The following is a 16,855-nucleotide window of genomic DNA, read 5'->3' on the forward strand; positions in this document are numbered from 1 at the left end:
GCCAGCCTGGGAAGTCACCAGGGATGGAGGACGATGTAATTAGAGGTCTCTGTGAGAATCTGTAAAGGGCTTCGTGAAATTACATAAGTGGTTGAGTGACTGGAGCCAAGCTGTGTCTCTGCCAAGACCACGTTGCTTCTTTGGGAACTGTGCTCCCTTAGAACAGTGTTACAGGAACAAAAGCTGGAGCACCCCAATGACTGCAGGGGCAATAAGCCTCTAAAAGGGATGCTGAGGAAGCATGAGCAGACTGCTATCCAAACCCAAATTTATTCTTGTCTCTCACCACCCCTCCAACCTTTTTTCATTTAGAGAATGAAGCAGCAAGCTGCAGCAAGCCTGTGACTTTTCAGCTCATTCTAAGTTCACAGATGTCTTAGAATCAGTTTAAGATACAAAACCACTCTCAAATGATTGCAATGTCTAATCCTACGCTACAATAAATAATCTGCACCTATTGTAGCTTTAACTATTTTCGCCTCCCAGCTCTGTCCCACTTAAGTCAAGGAGCCTGCACTGGGAAAGGGAGGAATGATCTGGATGCTCTCTGCTCTTCTCACCTCCTCTCCACCTAAGAGCTGCTGACTGCTCTGGGCCCAACTGCAGAGAAGGAAGAGGATAAAACAGTTCTTACTTGACTGGATGTTTTTGTGTCCCATGGGCCTGCTAGATATTTAAAGGGAACATCATGCTGTCCCTTTTCTGCAGTCCCCTTTACCTTGGTGGATGCAGCTTTATTCTGGGTGGTTTCCTGAGACTCCCTCCTCAGCCCACAAGGCACACTCCTAGCTTCTTTGTGCTGAGGTCTCCTTGCCTCTTCAAATGGTCCTACCGGACAGGACTCAAGACCAGCTGACGCTTCCCTCTCCTGCAAGGTGCAAAGGATACACTCATGCATGGCTTACCACAGCCAATTCTGGGAACACAGGCCAATGCAAAAGCAGCAGCACTCCCCTGGCTCCACCCCTGAAACAGTTAATGAATCTCTGTTTGCCCTCCGCATTTCCAGGGCAGGAGTCAGATTCCAGGTTCACCATTTCTTGGCTTTAGGAATAAATACCTCAAGCTTCCCAAATGCTCCCAGTGGAATCTCCAATTACACTCTTTCCCACTCCTGTTTACTTCTTACTATGACTGCACTCCTTCATTCTGTTCTCCAATTGTTCCTTAAACTGATCTCATTGTTCCTTAAACAGCTGGCATGCTGTTATTTCTTAAAGAAATATATATTGTTCTCTCTTCAGTCTAGGCTCTCAACATTAGACACTGAAGCCCAGGCATGGACTTGTAGAACAGTTTGTCCTGAAGCTGATGATGGAGCAGGGGGGACCCAGACTCAGGAAAGTCCTGCTTTCAGAATTGATAGAAACGCAGATGGAGGCTTGGCTGAGTTAGGGGGAGCCGGGGGCCTGAGTGAGACCCAGAAAGATGTTTGTGTAGGTGGCTGGAGCCAGAACAGGCAAAGAAAGAATCCAAATGTTAAGTAAGGGAGGAAAGCAAAAGACGGAGGAGGGCAGACCCCAGCTGTCCTGCTGAGCATGATAATAAAGCAGGGAAAATTAATCAAGATCTAGGAATATAAATAACACTTGGGAAACAGAGATATGGAGCTATAAAAAGGTGATGTGTGTCCTACAGTGAGACAGATGCCCTGCTACTCCAAAACATCCCTTAGACTTTATTGCTTACCTCCCTGTTACCCCAGGAGATTCCTGTCCCATGGAGCTGCCACAACAGTTGTCTCCCCAACAATCCCCAGTGAATCCCGCCAAGTTGGAGAGGACTGTCAGGGTACTTCGTCTTGGCTGCCTGGCAGCCAGCTCCACTCACCAGCCTCACATCACCCCCAAGATGGAAGTCTCTCTAGTAGGCTGTGTGAACCCTCTGTCCCTTTGAAATTCACGCTATCCCACCTCTCCTACTCTTTGCAGATCTCCTGGATCTGCCCCCTTCTTCAAGAGGTTGGCACCTGTTCCACACTTATGTCTACCATCATACTGGAGAACTTCAAAGTCCACTTAGAACCCCTCTCAATACCTGAGGCCTCCACGCATTAACCAATCTCCTGGCAACCTCCCTTGCACACCTCTCAGGCACTCATCCCTCTAACTACACTCTTAACTTAGCCATTGCCTGGAGCTGCTCTGCTTCCAATATGAATTATTCAGGCATTCCAGTTTCTGACCACAGTCTCCCATCCTTCTAGGTTACTTGTTCAGTTACCCCCAATGCAACAACCTACTCCTGTCTTTACTCCACTCACCTGTTCTACCAAATTCCATGGTCCAGCATAGCAATCACTTACTTAGGAACGGTCTGAAATTCGTTTGCTCGTTTATTTCAATTGCATGGCAAGTTTCCAACTCTGGATGATCCCTCAGTACTCACTTTTTCCACAGCTACACCTAGATTCCTGAGTACGCAGAGATAACCACAGCAGTGGGCTGACTGGGCTCACTATAAATTCATGAATAATTCCACTATAAATTCAAACCCCAGGCCCTCAACATTATGCAGTAATTCTCTCCCCGCTGCGATCTGACCTCTCTCTCATCTTAAAAGACCTTTCAACGGCATCTGACAGCCGAAAACCTCCCCACTCCTTCCACATTAAGAAATCCATTCTCCTGGTTTTACTCCTCCATCTCTGGCCCTGCCTTCTCTTCTTGTCCCCTTTATTGGTTCATTTTCCTTTACTCATCCATTAAATGCTCCTGAGAGCTCTATTCCAAGCCACTTTCTTTTCTCATTATCTTACTTTGGATATCTTATCTACTCCTATGACTTGAATTACCTCCTCTGGCTGCTGGGTTTCTGTCCCACATCCAAGTGAACATCTAGGTACCAAAAACCCAACCTTTTGAATGGCATCACCAGCCCAACCAGTTGCTCAAGCCAGAAACCCAAGACTTGCTGCAGATTCCTTTCTCTCACCAAGCCGCAATGTCCCACCAGTTCTACTCACTGAAGTCCTCCCAGCCGCCTCCGCCTATTCCACCGTCACTAGTCCACAGTGCCCTCATCATGTGCCCGAACCCAGGCTCCTGCAACACCCCTGCTTCTCCTCGGTCCCTCTCAACTGGACCCTGTCATCCTTCTCACCTCCTTAGATGGATCTCAAGTGACCAGCTCGGGAATACAAAGATAAATATGAGTTGAGAAGACTGCAGACTAATGCACAAAGCAATTGCCACACGGTATTTAAATGCTGAAATTGCACTCTTCACGTAGCGCTTTGAGAGTGCGGATGAAGAAGTTAGTTCTGCTTTGGGAGTAATGGAGTAGGAAACAACTAGGCTGTTTGGAAGGATGAGTGAGACTCTGTCGATCAGATGAGTATCCAGCAGAGAGAAGCACATGCAAAGGTACTGAGCAGTATCTGCTGGACGGTTCATAGCCCAGCCTCCAAACATGCCCTCTGGCCTGCACAGCCTGCCTCAAAACACCCACCTTACTAGAGGCACCCAACTGGCTCAGAGCCCTGGAACCTGTGTCCCAGTGGTCACTCTCAGTTCTTGTTCTTTGAAATAGGTAGAACAGGCTATACCTTTATACCTGGGCCCATGGCAGATGCCTTCTGGAAGAGGCCAAGGGCCTATCATCCCAGTTCATCTTCTCCCAGCACTAGCCTTCCCTGCCCATGGCTTTCCTAGGACATGCTGATTTGGGCCCACTACAAGGCAGAAACAACAGACAGACCCTTCTGCCAATGAACAGCCCAATCTCCACCCCAAATAGCATCAATCAGTTGTGATTTATGAAGAGGCCCAGCTCCTGCACCCCCCCCCGTCCAAGAACAGCTCACAATCTGTCAAGAATCTCTAAAAATCCTATAAAATAAGCCTGTTGAAAGGCCTATCTTGAGCTCTCCCAGAGTCTTCCTCAGTCAAGAAATCCATTCTTTACTCTTCAACCCCAATCCTACCTGGAGAAGGTCTTTAGTAAACAGTAATACTTACAACACACATCAGCCACAGCTACAGTTTATTGTGCACCTCCTGTGCACCCAGCCCAAGCTACAGATTTCCTCATTAACCCACACCACACAACAATCCCATGAGACAAGAATCATACCATTTTCCAAATGAGTAACATGACATTCAAAGATTAAAAGACTCTCAGCAATCAGTGGCAGGCCTACCTGATTCCAAAATTTGTGCCCTCAGCCAGACACACACCAGGGCCCTATGGGACAACAGATACTAGGAGTAGTTTGGGCCATACAGCTCCAAAGATGGAAATGAGGATCAGGGGAAAGAAGTACTCAGTACAGGGACAATCAAACCATCCTGACCTAGAAGCCCAGACTGATGTGCTCAGCCAGGATGTTGGCGGGCTACCAGCTGCCCCAGAGCCAAGAAGCAATGCCTGCCCCAGGCCTTCAAGGCCTGGGCAGACCAAAGCTATAGAAGGAGCTGGTGCGCAAACAGGAAAAGCAGAATAGAGGAGAGTGGAGATGCTGGGACAGAAAGCCCACGTGGCTCCTGAGAGATGGACAGAGGAGCCACACCCAGAGATGCCTTGAGTTCCAAACCATGTCGTTTCCATGACACTGAGGGCATCCGTAATTCCCAGATACTCCTGCGTTCTCACAATAACTCCTTATTCTTTAGCTAGCCCAAATGACTTTATGCTTCCTGGAACCAAGAAGCCTTCATTAGAGCAGGGCTGAGCCAGGGGTTTCATTACATTTTGTTCTTGGGATGGAGTAAGGGTGGTACCAGGCCCCGGGTCACAGCCTGGCTGGATACAGTCTTCAGAGTACTGAGCCTGGAGTTCAAGACTTGCCTCCCCTTTCAAGGGGGGTCCAGAGGTCACCTGCGCTTGTAGAGACAAGGCTGGAGCTTCAGGCCCAAGAGTTGAACCTTGGGCCCGACCCGAGGAGGCCCAGTCTTCTGAAAGTCAAACAAGAAGAAGTGGCTGTTGGTCAGGTCCTAGGGACAGAAAAGACCCAGTGAGCTCTAAATCCTCACCCCAGCTCCTCAAACCACCTCTCCACATCCCGTTCCTGCTCAGAAAGCTTCCCAGGGCTCTCCCATGAGTCATGCCTTCAAGGAGCAAACGTCTGTGTCTGATTATGACCTCCGTCCTGAACACCACTATTACCCTGAAGGGCCACACATGTGACAAAAATACGGACAGACTTCTTGGGGCCCTCACCTTGGAGATGACCTTGAAGCCCAGTTTGGTGACAGCCCCCAGAAAGGTCCGAACATCTTCAAAGCGGCTGCTGACCTCAGCCACTTTCAGGAGACCCCTGAAAAGGAGGGAAAGTTCTGGGTAAATGCACAGACACACGCATGTGCACATATACATGCATCTGTTTCCTGGGGACTCCTACCCTGGCTTCAGCACTCGATTTGCCTCCTCTAGGAAGTCTCTGATGTTGGTTCCCATCAGTGAAAGGCAGAACACAGCCACATCTACAGATTCATCCTCCAGAGGCACCTACGGAGAATGAGAGTATTGTATGAAGCACACATTATGGGGAGGAGAAAGCCAGCACCGAGTGCTAGGGGTGTCGGGCAAAGAGGGCATGTTAGAGATTAGCACATGGAGTTTGGGCCTAGGGCACAGGCCAGATACGTGGAAGGAGTGGGGTTTACCTGGGCCATGTCACACACAGTGACCCGGGGGTCCAGAGAGGCCAAGTCGAAGCAGTGCACAGGGTTCCGGATACTTGAAGCCAGGCGGCAGTCCCCACAGCCAAAGTCAGCCACCACCAGGGACGCAGGCCTGGAAGTGGAAGGGAGGAACAGCTCACTGGTCTGGTCTGAGCCCATGACTGACACACCTCGCTTCTCATAATGCCCAACTCCCACTCACCGCTGGTGAAGATCCCTGGCAATGCGGTCCACTGGCTGCAGTGGCCACTTCTTGACTTGGCTCTGGAAGCCACGGTGGTAGAGGAGAAAGGCCTCAGGGTCTTCCTGGAAGAGGCGCTGCGCAGCACTGCTGGGCCCTGAGTACAGCTGTTCATTGAGGTAGCGGAACCGGGCACCATCCAGCCGCTGGGCCATGCGGGCTCGCAGAGCCTCTGCCCGGGCTCCATGGCTGTGTGGACTGGGGGCAGGAGGCACCTCTGTCTCCTCTGCGGTGGCTGTGGCTGGGGCCTGCTCTGGTGGCTGAGGAAGCCGAAACTTGTTCTTCTGTCTACGCTTGTTCTTCTGCCGGTTCCGCCACTGCTTGCGACTCAAGGTATGCGGAGGATTAGAGCAAGGGGTCTCAGGGCCTGGCCTGGTGGAGTCACTTGCAGCACTAGAATTCCAAGCTTTGGAACCTGCAGGGAGTGAGATGGGAAGGCATCTTTGGGGCAATATCCCCTGAATTCAGAGGCTTAGCAAAAGACTAAACCCAAGACAGAGGTTGTGGCCTAGATGAAAGTACTTCTTATTCCCTAACCCAAACCTAGTGGTGGCAGATAACCTCTGTCATATGTAGGATCAGCTGATCCCCCCTCCCTGTCCCACATGCACTAATACCAGTTTGGTCAACATTGTCCAGAAGCTGGGCAGGATTTGAAGGGTCCTGTTTCTGGCATTTCCTCTTTCTTTTCTCTTCTGCAGCAAAGTCATTGCCAAGAAGAGCCCCTTTGTGGCACTTCTTCCTTTCCACTTCCTCTTCCTTGGAGTCACTGCTAGGTGGGCCCTGTTTTTGACGTTTCTTCTTCCTTTTCTTCTCTACTTCAGGAGAAGCGCTGGCAAACAAGACCTTTTTTGGGCGTTTATTCTTTCTTTCCACCACCTCCTCCTCGTCCTCCTCGTCACTGCCAGGCAGACTGGGGGGCTGCTGGGGAAGAGATGCTGCCTCCAGGGCCCGTAATGTGGCCAAGAGCTTGCGGTGCTTGGAGCCCTGGGGGAAAACAAGGGATGAGAGCAGGGGCGAGGAGAATGGATGGGGCCTGGAGAATTAAGAAAGGAGAGATGGGGACCTCATTCAGACGCTGGTTAGAGGCACATGGATTATTCCCAGTCAAGTTAACTTGTCATGAAGACTGCCAGACCCTGAAGAACTTTCAACTGCCCAAGGAGGGCAGAGAAATCATCCACCCCACTTTCTTCATTGTGCAGATGAGGTAATGGGGTTCCCCAGAGAAACGTGATAACGTCACAAGCTACAAGATCAAGGCCAGGGACCAGGAGTTCCAACCCTCAATCTCAGGCTTCTACCTCTAACTAATACCTTTTTAAAAAAGTTAGGAAGATTTCTGAAAACGAGAGTAACAGGATCACACGTGTGTGTATTAAAGGTGCCTCCTTTAATAGTTGTAGTGTAGAGAACAAACTGAAAAGGACAAGCTGTAGACAGAGGCCAGTGGCACGGACTACAGCAATGGGTTGAGGGGTTGAAGAGGAGGGAATAAAGCAGACAGACTCCATGTTGGAGGCTGACCGAAGGGTAGAAAGAGCCTGAGCAAGTGCAGCAGCCCACACATCGGCAAAGGCTTAAAGGAGAAGGTCTGCTGTCTGGGAGGCCATTCTAGGTTGAAGTCCTACTGGGCGCTCCTAAGCCAGGCACTTATCTTGGAGTTCCCCTCAGCACCACCTCCCTTTGAAAGGTAGTACTGACAACCCTTCAACGTCGTTCACTCTTGCTCTCTCCAGTCTCCACACAGCACCCAATGACCTTTTCAAAGTGCAAATCTGAAGAAATAATTCCTCTGCTAAAACACTCCACTGGCTTCTCTCTATCTTTACCGTATGCAAAGCTTCTAATCTAGCTCTCCAGTTTCTACGGCACCCCCTCTCACTCGCTCCGTTCCAACTACACAGATTATTTCTGTGTAGGTGTGTGACCCTAGCAGAACATGCTCTCTCACACCAGGGTCTCTGCACGTGCTTTTCCTTCCAAGAAACCCTCTTTGCTTCACTAACTTCTACTCACCAAGTCTCTCTCAGTTCCAACGTCACTTTCTTTTGGAAGTTCCGGGGTTTTCGGGCGGCCGCAGGCGCCCCCTCCCCCTAATACACATGCGGCGCGCCCCAGCTCTGGGAGCCAGCGGGGTCCGTTCCGAGTGCCCCTGCGGGTCCACTCACCTTGATTTGCGAGTCGGCCGTGGTCCGAGGCCGTAAGGCTACAGACCCGAGGTCCGCGACTACTGGGGCCTCCTCGGCCCACTCCGGCTCCTCGAACATGGGGTTGGGGAGAGCGAGGTCGCGCGGTCCACCAGTCTCTCCACGTGCCCAGCTAGTCTTCAAGAATCAAAGCGCTCAGAGCCTCCAAAACAGGGCCGGAAACCAAAGAGTGAAAGCTAAGGCGGCTAGAGCAGCCGGCGCAGTGCCGAAAACCATCGAGTTTAGACACTGGTGGGCTAGAAGGTCAAGGAAGGCGGGCTGGAGGGCTGGGGGAAGGAGGCCCGCGCTAGCCAGAGAGGGCCAGGGGCGGGGCGGGGCGGGGCGGGGCGGGGCCGGGCGGCGGGCGCGGCCGGACGGGAGTTCCCCGGAGAAGGCGCCTCCAGCCCGAGTCCCGGTGAGTGTGGAAGTACCCGTGCCCCCTCCCCAAGTCTCGAGCTCTACCAGGCGGTCACCCCTCACTCTGCCTACTCCGTTCCGAGCGGGGAACGAGGGCCATCCCCGGGAAGGACCTCCGACCCCCTCCCCCAGGGTATAGGGCGCCTAAACTCCCCCCTCCCCCCAGTTCTGTCCGCGGGTAGGGTCTCTGTGCTTGCTCTCGGACATCCCTTCGACCCGCCTTTCCCTCGCGCCCAGGGGACACAGTACGGTATCATCCCTCTGCCCCCCTAACCCCTTCACAGACCTCCAGTAGCCGGGGACGCAGTGCCCAGACCCCCACCCCAACACAAACACTTCTCTCCTTTAAGGGACAAGGCTTGGGGCTCACACCCCCCCCCCCTTCCCTGGATCCTTCTACAGTCCCCACGCTTTCCCAATCGAGGGGACTCAGCGCCGGGACGCTGCTATGGACGACATTTTCACTCAGTGCCGGGAGGGCAATGCGGTTGCCGTCCGCCTGTGGCTGGACAACACGGAGAACGACCTCAACCAGGGGTGAGCTGAGGTGGCTGGTGGGGGAGAGGAAGGGTAAAGACATGCTCCTCTCCGCGATGTGGGGTGCTCACGTCTGGTGCGGGCTGCTGACTTTCCTATCCAGTGTGGTGAGGGCTAAGCACAGCCAGTCAGCGGGGCAGAGGGTCTCCACACAGAAGCTGTTGTTTGAGCTGAATCTGGACTGAATAAGAATTTCACAGGCAGAGGCTGCAGAGAACTTTTCTAGCCTCAGTAAACTGCATGGGCAAAAGCTAGGGGGCAAGACACCCAGAAGAGGGTGCCCGGAAATTGTCCGGAGTTCCATACGGCTAGAGAATAGAAGACCTCTGTGGGCTTCTGTTGGCTGAAGCACTGGGTACAAGCGGAGAACGACAGGAGATAAGATTGGAAAGGTCTGCAAGGGTCAGCCAGATCATGCAAGAATATTTAGACTATAATAATGCATTTATTCCAAGAACAAGGGTTTAAAGCCATGTAATGATATGATGAGACTGTCCATTTGTTAAGTGTCATCTTGGATGCTTTTTGAAGAGCAGGTGGTGATGTGAAGAGAGGCACCAGAAGTGGTGATAGCTTGGACTGGAATTGGGGCAGGTAAAAAAGAAAAAAATGATCAAATTCCTGAAATCTTTAGGATAAAGAATTGGTGAGACTTGGTGTGGGAAGTGAGGAAGGTCAAAGATGATGACCAGGGTTCTGGCTTGGGCACTTGGGTAGATGGTGGTTCCTTTTACTGACATGGACAAGGCTGAAGGGTGATGAGTTCCACTCTGGACATGTTAAAGTGACAGTACAGTGAAGTGGAAATGTTGAATAGGCTGTTGGATTTCAGGAGAGAGATCTGACTTGGAGACAGATTTGGGAGATATTAGCATGTAGGTGGCACCTGAAGAGGAGGGTGTGAAACAGGGGATGAGAAACGTACAAGACCAAAAAGGAGCAACTGGAGGTTGAAGGAGAAACAGGAAAATATGCTAGTAAGGCTTGGAGAAGTGAATGTTTCAACAAAAGGGGAGTGGTCAACGGTACTATAGACTGCTGAGAGGTCAAAGAACTTGAGCACTTTAAAGTAACCACTGAATTTACAATTAATTATATATTTGATGATCTCTGTGAGGGCTGTTTCAGAGGAAAACAGGTGAAGAAACCAGACTATACTTGGTTCCTTCATTTAAAGAACTATACTGAACTTCTGTGCTGGGTGCTAGAGGTCCAGAATCAGACATAATGCTTGCCTTCAAGGCAGCAACCCTGTGACAGGTTGAATGGGAGGTAGAGAAAGTGAATGTAGACAAGTTCTTTAAGGCTGGCTGAGACAGGAGGACAAGAAAAGCAGTAGTGATGTTGATTCAGGATGGTGGATTTTAATTTTATTTTAAAATTTTAGCTTTTGAGGTTGGGAGAATTTTTTTTTTTTTTTTTGGTACGCGGGCCTCTCACTGTTGTGGCCTCTCCCGTTCCGGGGCACAGGCTCTGGACGTGCAGGCTCAGTGGCCATGGCTCACGGGCCTAGCTGCTCCGCGGCATGTGGGATCTTCCCGGACCGGGGCACGAACCCGTGTCCCCTGAATCGGCAGGCGGACTCTCAACCACTGCGCCACCAGGGAAGCCCGAGGTTGGGAGAATTTATTTTTTAGGTTTGAGAGGTAAGGATCACCTGTCATCTTCATCCAGGCTTTACAGGTTTCCATTAGGCTCTATGCTATTTCTCCATAATTCGCAGTCACTCCTTCCGTTTTTCATATAATTCTTCAAAGGGTGCTCTGATAAAGACAGCGAGCGCAGTTAGTATTTTGTTGGTGGGGTTATAACGCGTCAGGTGAGGTTGTCCAGTGAGCCTGGCATCTAGGAAGACTCAGCTGCCAAAAGGTGAAGGGGTGGCATTAGTGAAACTGGTGCTGGTTTGAGTAGATAGGCTTTGGGGGCCCAACTGGCTATATGCTGGATATGAAGTGAGGGTGAACTTCCTGCTGGCCTCTTCGGGACTAAAGTTCAGGTTCTGAGGTGACCGGCGGCCTGACAGTGGGCAGAACCCTTGTGCCCATACTTTTGCTCTCAGGCTCTGGCCTGCTCTGGGGCTACAGACTGCCAGAGGCTGGTAAGCTGGGGCACAAATTAAAGAGCTGGGATGCAAAACTGACCGATAAGCAGGGGGTGGTGATTGCTTTAGGAAGAGGGAGGGGAATACCCACCTCCCAGGAAAGGTTTTGGCTATCTTTGGGAGCAGATGAGGGCAGCTGTGGAGGGAAATCTAAGTTAAAGGCCACACCCACCACCCACATTGGCTGTGGGGACATCTGGGTGGCCCGCGGTGGCGGCTCCAGGCCCCGCCCAGAGCCCGCACACGGGAAGTGACCGCAGCACTAAGGCATCCTGAGGCTGCCGGCCCAGACCGCGGACTGCCCCCCTGCTCCGCCCCTTGGATCTGCAGCCCAGGACTGGAGGGAATTTCCTTTTATGGCCCCAGGCTGTCAGGCCGGCCTAGCTTCCACCCAGTTGTTTATTTTGTTTGTTTTTGTTTTTTGTACATTTCTTTTACTTTATAAAATACAAGTTCTTGGGAAAAGAAAAAAGTCAGGTATAGCTTTCTTTCTAAAGAAGCCATTCTCATTTTCTTGTTTTCTGTGCCCAGGATTGCTTGAGTAGAGGAATCCTGTCTTATGTGGTGGTATCTACTTCATGAATGACTTATCAAAAGCATTTTTCCTTTTCATTATAAACCCTTCCAAACCATCATTTTAATTCCATTCCCTTTTTAGATCTTAATTTCAGTATCAGAACCAATCAGTAAGCTTGCTTCCCCTCCCATGAGCTGCAGCTTTCCTTTTCAAAGCTACCCCTCCTTCCCATTAACATGCACTGAACAGCTGCTGTCACTCCTTTCTCTCAAGAAGCTTACAGTCTAATAGACAAGACAGCCCACTAACAGATTTTTACAATCCAGTGTGACACGTACTGTAGTAGGGGGATGTGCCAGATGCAGTGGAAAACAGAAAGGACCAACAGATGTTGCAAAAGGGGTGCAAAGGAAACCAGATGAAGAATGTTACCACATAATGAGGGCATGCCAGGGAAGAAAGGCTAGTGGGAGATGGTGATGGAGACAATGAATCATATGGATTTGTTGGGATTTCACGTAGTGGTTGGTTGGGTTTGAAGCTCAGGGGAAGGTCTGAATTGGACAGCTTTGGGAGTTGCTGGCATGAATGAGAATCAAAGTCCTAGAGGTAAAGTTTCTCAGGGAGAGTATGCAGAGTGACTATCAGTTTTTTTTGTATCAAAGCCTTTGCCCCCATCCCACCTCCAGATCAATGACCATTGCCCCTTCCTCAAAGGGACGATCATGGCTTCTCCCCCTTGCACTGGGCCTGCCGAGAAGGCCGATCTGCTGTGGTCGAGATGCTGATCATGCGTGGGGCACGAATCAATGTGATGAACCGTGGGGATGACACCCCTCTGCACCTGGCAGCCAGTCATGGGCACCGTGATATTGTACAGAAGGTATGTATGAACCCCTGCCTCTGTCATCTACTTGATGTACCTGCCTGGAAGTCAGCCATAGACACTATAACATACCATAGAAAGTATGTATACTCTCCTCCCTCCTTGCATGCCTCAACACACGTCTCTCATTTGGGACTGACTGTACCTTCTGCCTCTTTCTGTTTGGCCATGGGGACCAGCTGCTGCAGTACAAAGCTGACATCAATGCAGTGAATGAGCATGGGAATGTGCCCCTGCACTATGCCTGTTTCTGGGGCCAAGATCAGGTGGCAGAGGTGAGTACTCAGGCCCTGAGTTCTGGGATGGGTGGGAAGCAAAGTCTGAGCTTGAGTGGGAGATTCTAGAACCCTCAACCCATCCTGAGTACTGCCCAGTACTCACAACATTCACAGGGTTTGTACTGCATCTACATTCATGGTTGGTTGTGACTGCCCTCATCACAGCCACCTTTTAATTCCAGGACCTCGTGGCTAATGGGGCCCTTGTCAGCATCTGTAACAAGTATGGAGAGATGCCTGTGGACAAAGCCAAGGCACCCTTGAGAGAGCTTCTCCGAGGTCTGTCCCCACCCACCGCTCGTGTCTTATCATGTTTCAGCCTATCTCCTCCCACCACACAACAGCTGAAGCCAAGACTGTTTGTCTTTCTTCCCTAGAGCGGGCAGAGAAGATGGGCCAGAATCTGAACCGTATTCCATACAAGGACACATTCTGGAAGGGGACTACCCGCACTCGGCCCCGTGAGTCAGTTGTGAGGGTAGGGGTGGTGATAGAGAATAATCCTGGGCTCCTGGGGCTGGGTGAGAAGGAGGCTGGTTAGAGGGAAGTACCTGACCTGCCCGTACTCTCAGGAAATGGGACTCTGAACAAACACTCCGGCATTGACTTCAAACAGCTCAACTTCCTGGCGAAGCTCAATGAGAATCACTCTGGAGAGGTGACCCCTACCCTTGCCCTCCCACCCACCCACACATTACCTGCTCTGCACTCGTCTTAAGTTTTTCCTCCAGTTAGTGGGCAGGAAAGCAGTGGCCTTAGTTAAAGCCTTCTAACCCATATCTGTCCTTCAGCTATGGAAGGGCCGCTGGCAGGGGAATGACATCGTCGTGAAGATGCTGAAGGTTCGAGACTGGAGTACAAGGAAGAGTAGGGACTTCAACGAGGAGTGTCCCCGGCTCAGGTAAGGCAAGGCCTAAACTGGAAGCCTTGGTTCCAAGGAACCCTGCCCAGCACCCAGAGGGAGATCTTTTATGCTGGGTCTCAGCCAGGGACATTCTCTGCCCCTTCCAGGATTTTCTCCCACCCGAATGTGCTCCCAGTGCTCGGGGCCTGTCAGTCTCCACCTGCTCCTCACCCCACCCTCATCACACACTGGATGCCATATGGATCCCTGTACAATGTGCTACACGAAGGCACCAGTGAGTAGGGGATGCCAAATCTCGTTGTGGCGGGGGAGGGGAGAGAAGTGTAAGCCTCTCCAAACTATTTAACTCTTGCCTCCTCTTTTAGATTTCGTTGTGGACCAGAGCCAGGCTGTGAAGTTTGCACTGGACATGGCAAGGGGCATGGCCTTCCTACACACACTAGAGCCCCTCATCCCACGACATGCACTCAACAGTCGTAGTGTAATGGTGAGGTCACAACTTCACTCCCGGCCCAGGCCCCAGAAGCCCTTTCCCTATCTAGAATAGGACTTACCTCCTTCCACACAACTATCTTCTCCTCCTCAGATTGATGAGGACATGACTGCTCGAATCAGTATGGCCGACGTCAAGTTCTCCTTCCAGTGCCCCGGACGCATGTATGCACCTGCCTGGGTGGCCCCTGAAGGTGAGTGAGTGCATTATGTTGGGAGGCAGAGAAGGGGCAGCTCAGTAGTAATGGAAGGGAGCAGAGACAGGATAGGCAGCTGGAGCAGTTAAGTCCTGTTCCTCCAGCTCTGCAAAAGAAGCCTGAAGACACAAACAGACGCTCAGCAGACATGTGGAGTTTTGCAGTGCTTCTGTGGGAACTGGTGACACGGGAGGTACCCTTTGCTGACCTCTCCAACATGGAAATTGGAATGAAGGTGAGAGCATAACTGGATATACTTGTGTTGGGGGAATGGTGGTGGTAGTGACAATAATTGTAGTGAGGCTGGGCTCTTCCTACATTTGTTCAAATATACAGAATCCTGTCCTGAGGGCTAGAGGCCGCTCCCCACATGAGACTCAAGTTCTGAGACCCACGTTGTTTTTCCTTGTGCTTGCAGGTGGCATTGGAAGGCCTTCGGCCTACCATCCCACCGGGTATTTCCCCCCATGTATGTAAACTCATGAAGATCTGCATGAATGAAGACCCTGCTAAGCGGCCCAAGTTTGACATGATTGTGCCTATCCTGGAGAAGATGCAGGACAAGTAGGGCTGGAAAGTCCTTGTCTAAACTCCAGAGGTGTCAGGACACGGTTAGGGGAGTGCACCTCCCCAAAGCAGCAGGCCTCTGGTTGCCTCCCCTGCCTCTAGTCATGGTACTACCCCAGCCATGGGGCCCATCCCCTGCCCCCATCCCTACCACTGTGGCCCAAAAAGGGAATGGGCTTAAAGCTTTGTCACTTGCCACACGGTGTCTCCCAGCATGGGAGGGATCAGCCCTGCCTGTCACAATAAAGTTTATTATGAAAACAGGCTGGTGTGGGGACAAGGGGACGGACAAGTACATTTAGATTGGGTGGCTCAGGTGAAGTAGTGCGGCTTCTTCACATTGATGCCATACTCGCTGAGGGCAGGGGTCAAGTCCTCCATGGTTAGAGTGTACTTGCGGTCCTGAGGGAAGAGGGAAGAGCACCAACTGAACACAGGAATTTCCAGATTTCAATCCCAGGTGGGTGGCCCTGAGTAGGTCTTTCACCTCCCCTAGGGCTTAGTTTCCCTCAAAGGGGTTTCAGGATAATTTAAGCCTCTGCTGCTGTAGGAGGTAATAACTGACTCAGTGAGCCTCCCCTCACACCTTGCTCTTGCTTCGGGAACTGCCAGAGGCTGTGCCCTTCATTTTGCAGTGCTGTAGGGCATCGTTGGCAATATCTGAGATGAATTTCTGGGCAGCTAGGGAGATGAGCCGAATTCTAGAGAGAAAAAGATGGTATGAGAAGGAGGTGGACAACAAACTCCACACAAGCACCCAAGGCTCTAACCTGCCCAGAGTTTACTCACATGCGTGGGTCCGAGGCCTCAAAGCCAGCACGGTTCAAGTAGTAACCAGTCACTGCATCGGGGATCTGAGAAATCAATTAGACGACTGTCAGTGTTAGCCCTGTGTACTGTGGGGCTGAGAGTGGGAGGGTAAGGGAAATGGAGGGCAAGCCTGGCTACCAGGAAGCTCCTCCTTTGGGTGGGCAGAAGGGATAAATCACAAGAGCTAGTAGGGGAGTAAACGCAAGAGGACGCTGCAAATACAGGCGGCGTGGCAGAAGCTGACGTGACAGCGGGCCAGCAGCCTGTTCAGGCGGGAAGCCCACCGTAGGCGTGTAATCCTCCAGCTGCATCAGGAAGTCCACCAGAGGCGTGCTGGACACCACCGGCTTCACGTCTCCGTTGGCCGCGCTTGGCAGCACGTAAACCCCGTTAGACATGGCCCCCTCCGGGGGCGCCGCGCCGCCCGCCGTCACCGGAGCTGGAGGAGAACCAGCAAACTGAGACATGGAGGTGGGAGGCGCGGGGGCCCAGCTAGGTCTGCCTTAACCCTCTGCCCTCACCCACCGCTGGGGCCAGCCCAAGGCGCGGCCCTCGCCCTCCCCCGTCCCGGCCCTCACCCGCTCCGCGCCGCTCGGCCGGCTCCCCGGCCCGCGCCGCCACGGCTCCCGTGCCCCCTGCCGCGGCTCCAGCCCCAGGCCCCCCAGCTGTCCCCGCGGGGCTGGCCTTGTTCTCCGCAGCGACGCCAGTGGGCAGCGCGGTGGGGGCCGAGACCGCGGGTGCCGGGCCCGAGGCCGAGGCGGCAGAGGCCGGCGCCGCCTCGGGGTCCGCGCCGGAGCCGCTGCAGCTCATCGGGCCGGTGGGAGAGGCGGCGAACAGAGCCGCTTCCGCTTCCGTTCACGTTACGCACGCACCAGGGTTGACGTCACACGCCTCGCGACTCGCCCCTCCCACGCCACGTTCGCTCCTCCCTTAGGCTGCTCGCCTCTTTCCGCGGCCCCTCCGGCTGCTAGATGACGAAGGCCGGTGGGCGGAGACAAAGTGCTGGAGAACCGCGGTAGCGGGAACATTTCTCCTCTCACCCCGCGGTTGTCCTAGGCGGATCCGCTGGGATGGGAACGCTTGAATGTCGAGGAGCCTCTTCCGTAGGCCTGGGACCCCTCACCCAGCCTGACG

At 52.4% G+C, this 16,855-nt stretch overlaps 3 protein-coding genes across 3 annotated transcripts; 1 reads left to right on the forward strand and 2 right to left on the reverse strand.

Annotated features, from left to right (window-relative positions):
- Positions 1-4,814: 4,814 nt before the first annotated feature.
- On the reverse strand, positions 4,815-8,150 carry RRP8 (ribosomal RNA processing 8; the record flags this gene model as incomplete). The annotated part of the gene is made up of 7 exons (XM_079709469.1): positions 8,037-8,150; positions 6,483-6,852; positions 5,827-6,280; positions 5,607-5,736; positions 5,342-5,448; positions 5,161-5,257; positions 4,815-4,934 (listed from the first exon to the last, which is right to left on the reverse strand). The coding sequence occupies exons 1-7, from the start codon at positions 8,133-8,135 to the stop codon at positions 4,815-4,817; spliced, it is 1,377 nt and encodes a 458-aa protein (XP_079565595.1). The 5' UTR covers positions 8,136-8,150.
- Positions 8,151-8,919: 769 nt separating this feature from the next.
- Positions 8,920-15,000, forward strand: ILK (integrin linked kinase; the record flags this gene model as incomplete). Its single annotated transcript, XM_079709470.1, has 12 exons — positions 8,920-9,008; positions 12,344-12,509; positions 12,692-12,787; positions 12,973-13,069; positions 13,168-13,251; positions 13,363-13,448; positions 13,582-13,691; positions 13,802-13,929; positions 14,021-14,142; positions 14,242-14,341; positions 14,449-14,579; positions 14,763-15,000. The coding sequence occupies 12 exons, from the start codon at positions 8,920-8,922 to the stop codon at positions 14,910-14,912; spliced, it is 1,359 nt and encodes a 452-aa protein (XP_079565596.1). The 3' UTR covers positions 14,913-15,000.
- A 142-nt stretch (positions 15,001-15,142) lies between these two features.
- Positions 15,143-16,550, reverse strand: TAF10 (TATA-box binding protein associated factor 10). Its single transcript, XM_079709471.1, has 5 exons — positions 16,300-16,550; positions 16,006-16,160; positions 15,701-15,765; positions 15,498-15,612; positions 15,143-15,313 (listed from the first exon to the last, which is right to left on the reverse strand). The coding sequence occupies exons 1-5, from the start codon at positions 16,529-16,531 to the stop codon at positions 15,224-15,226; spliced, it is 657 nt and encodes a 218-aa protein (XP_079565597.1). The 5' UTR covers positions 16,532-16,550; the 3' UTR covers positions 15,143-15,223.
- Between the last annotated feature and the right edge of the window lie 305 nt (positions 16,551-16,855).

This window comes from Hyperoodon ampullatus, assembly GCF_949752795.1.
Source record: "Hyperoodon ampullatus genome assembly, chromosome: 7".
NCBI classification, from domain to species: Eukaryota; Metazoa; Chordata; class Mammalia; order Artiodactyla; family Ziphiidae; genus Hyperoodon; species Hyperoodon ampullatus.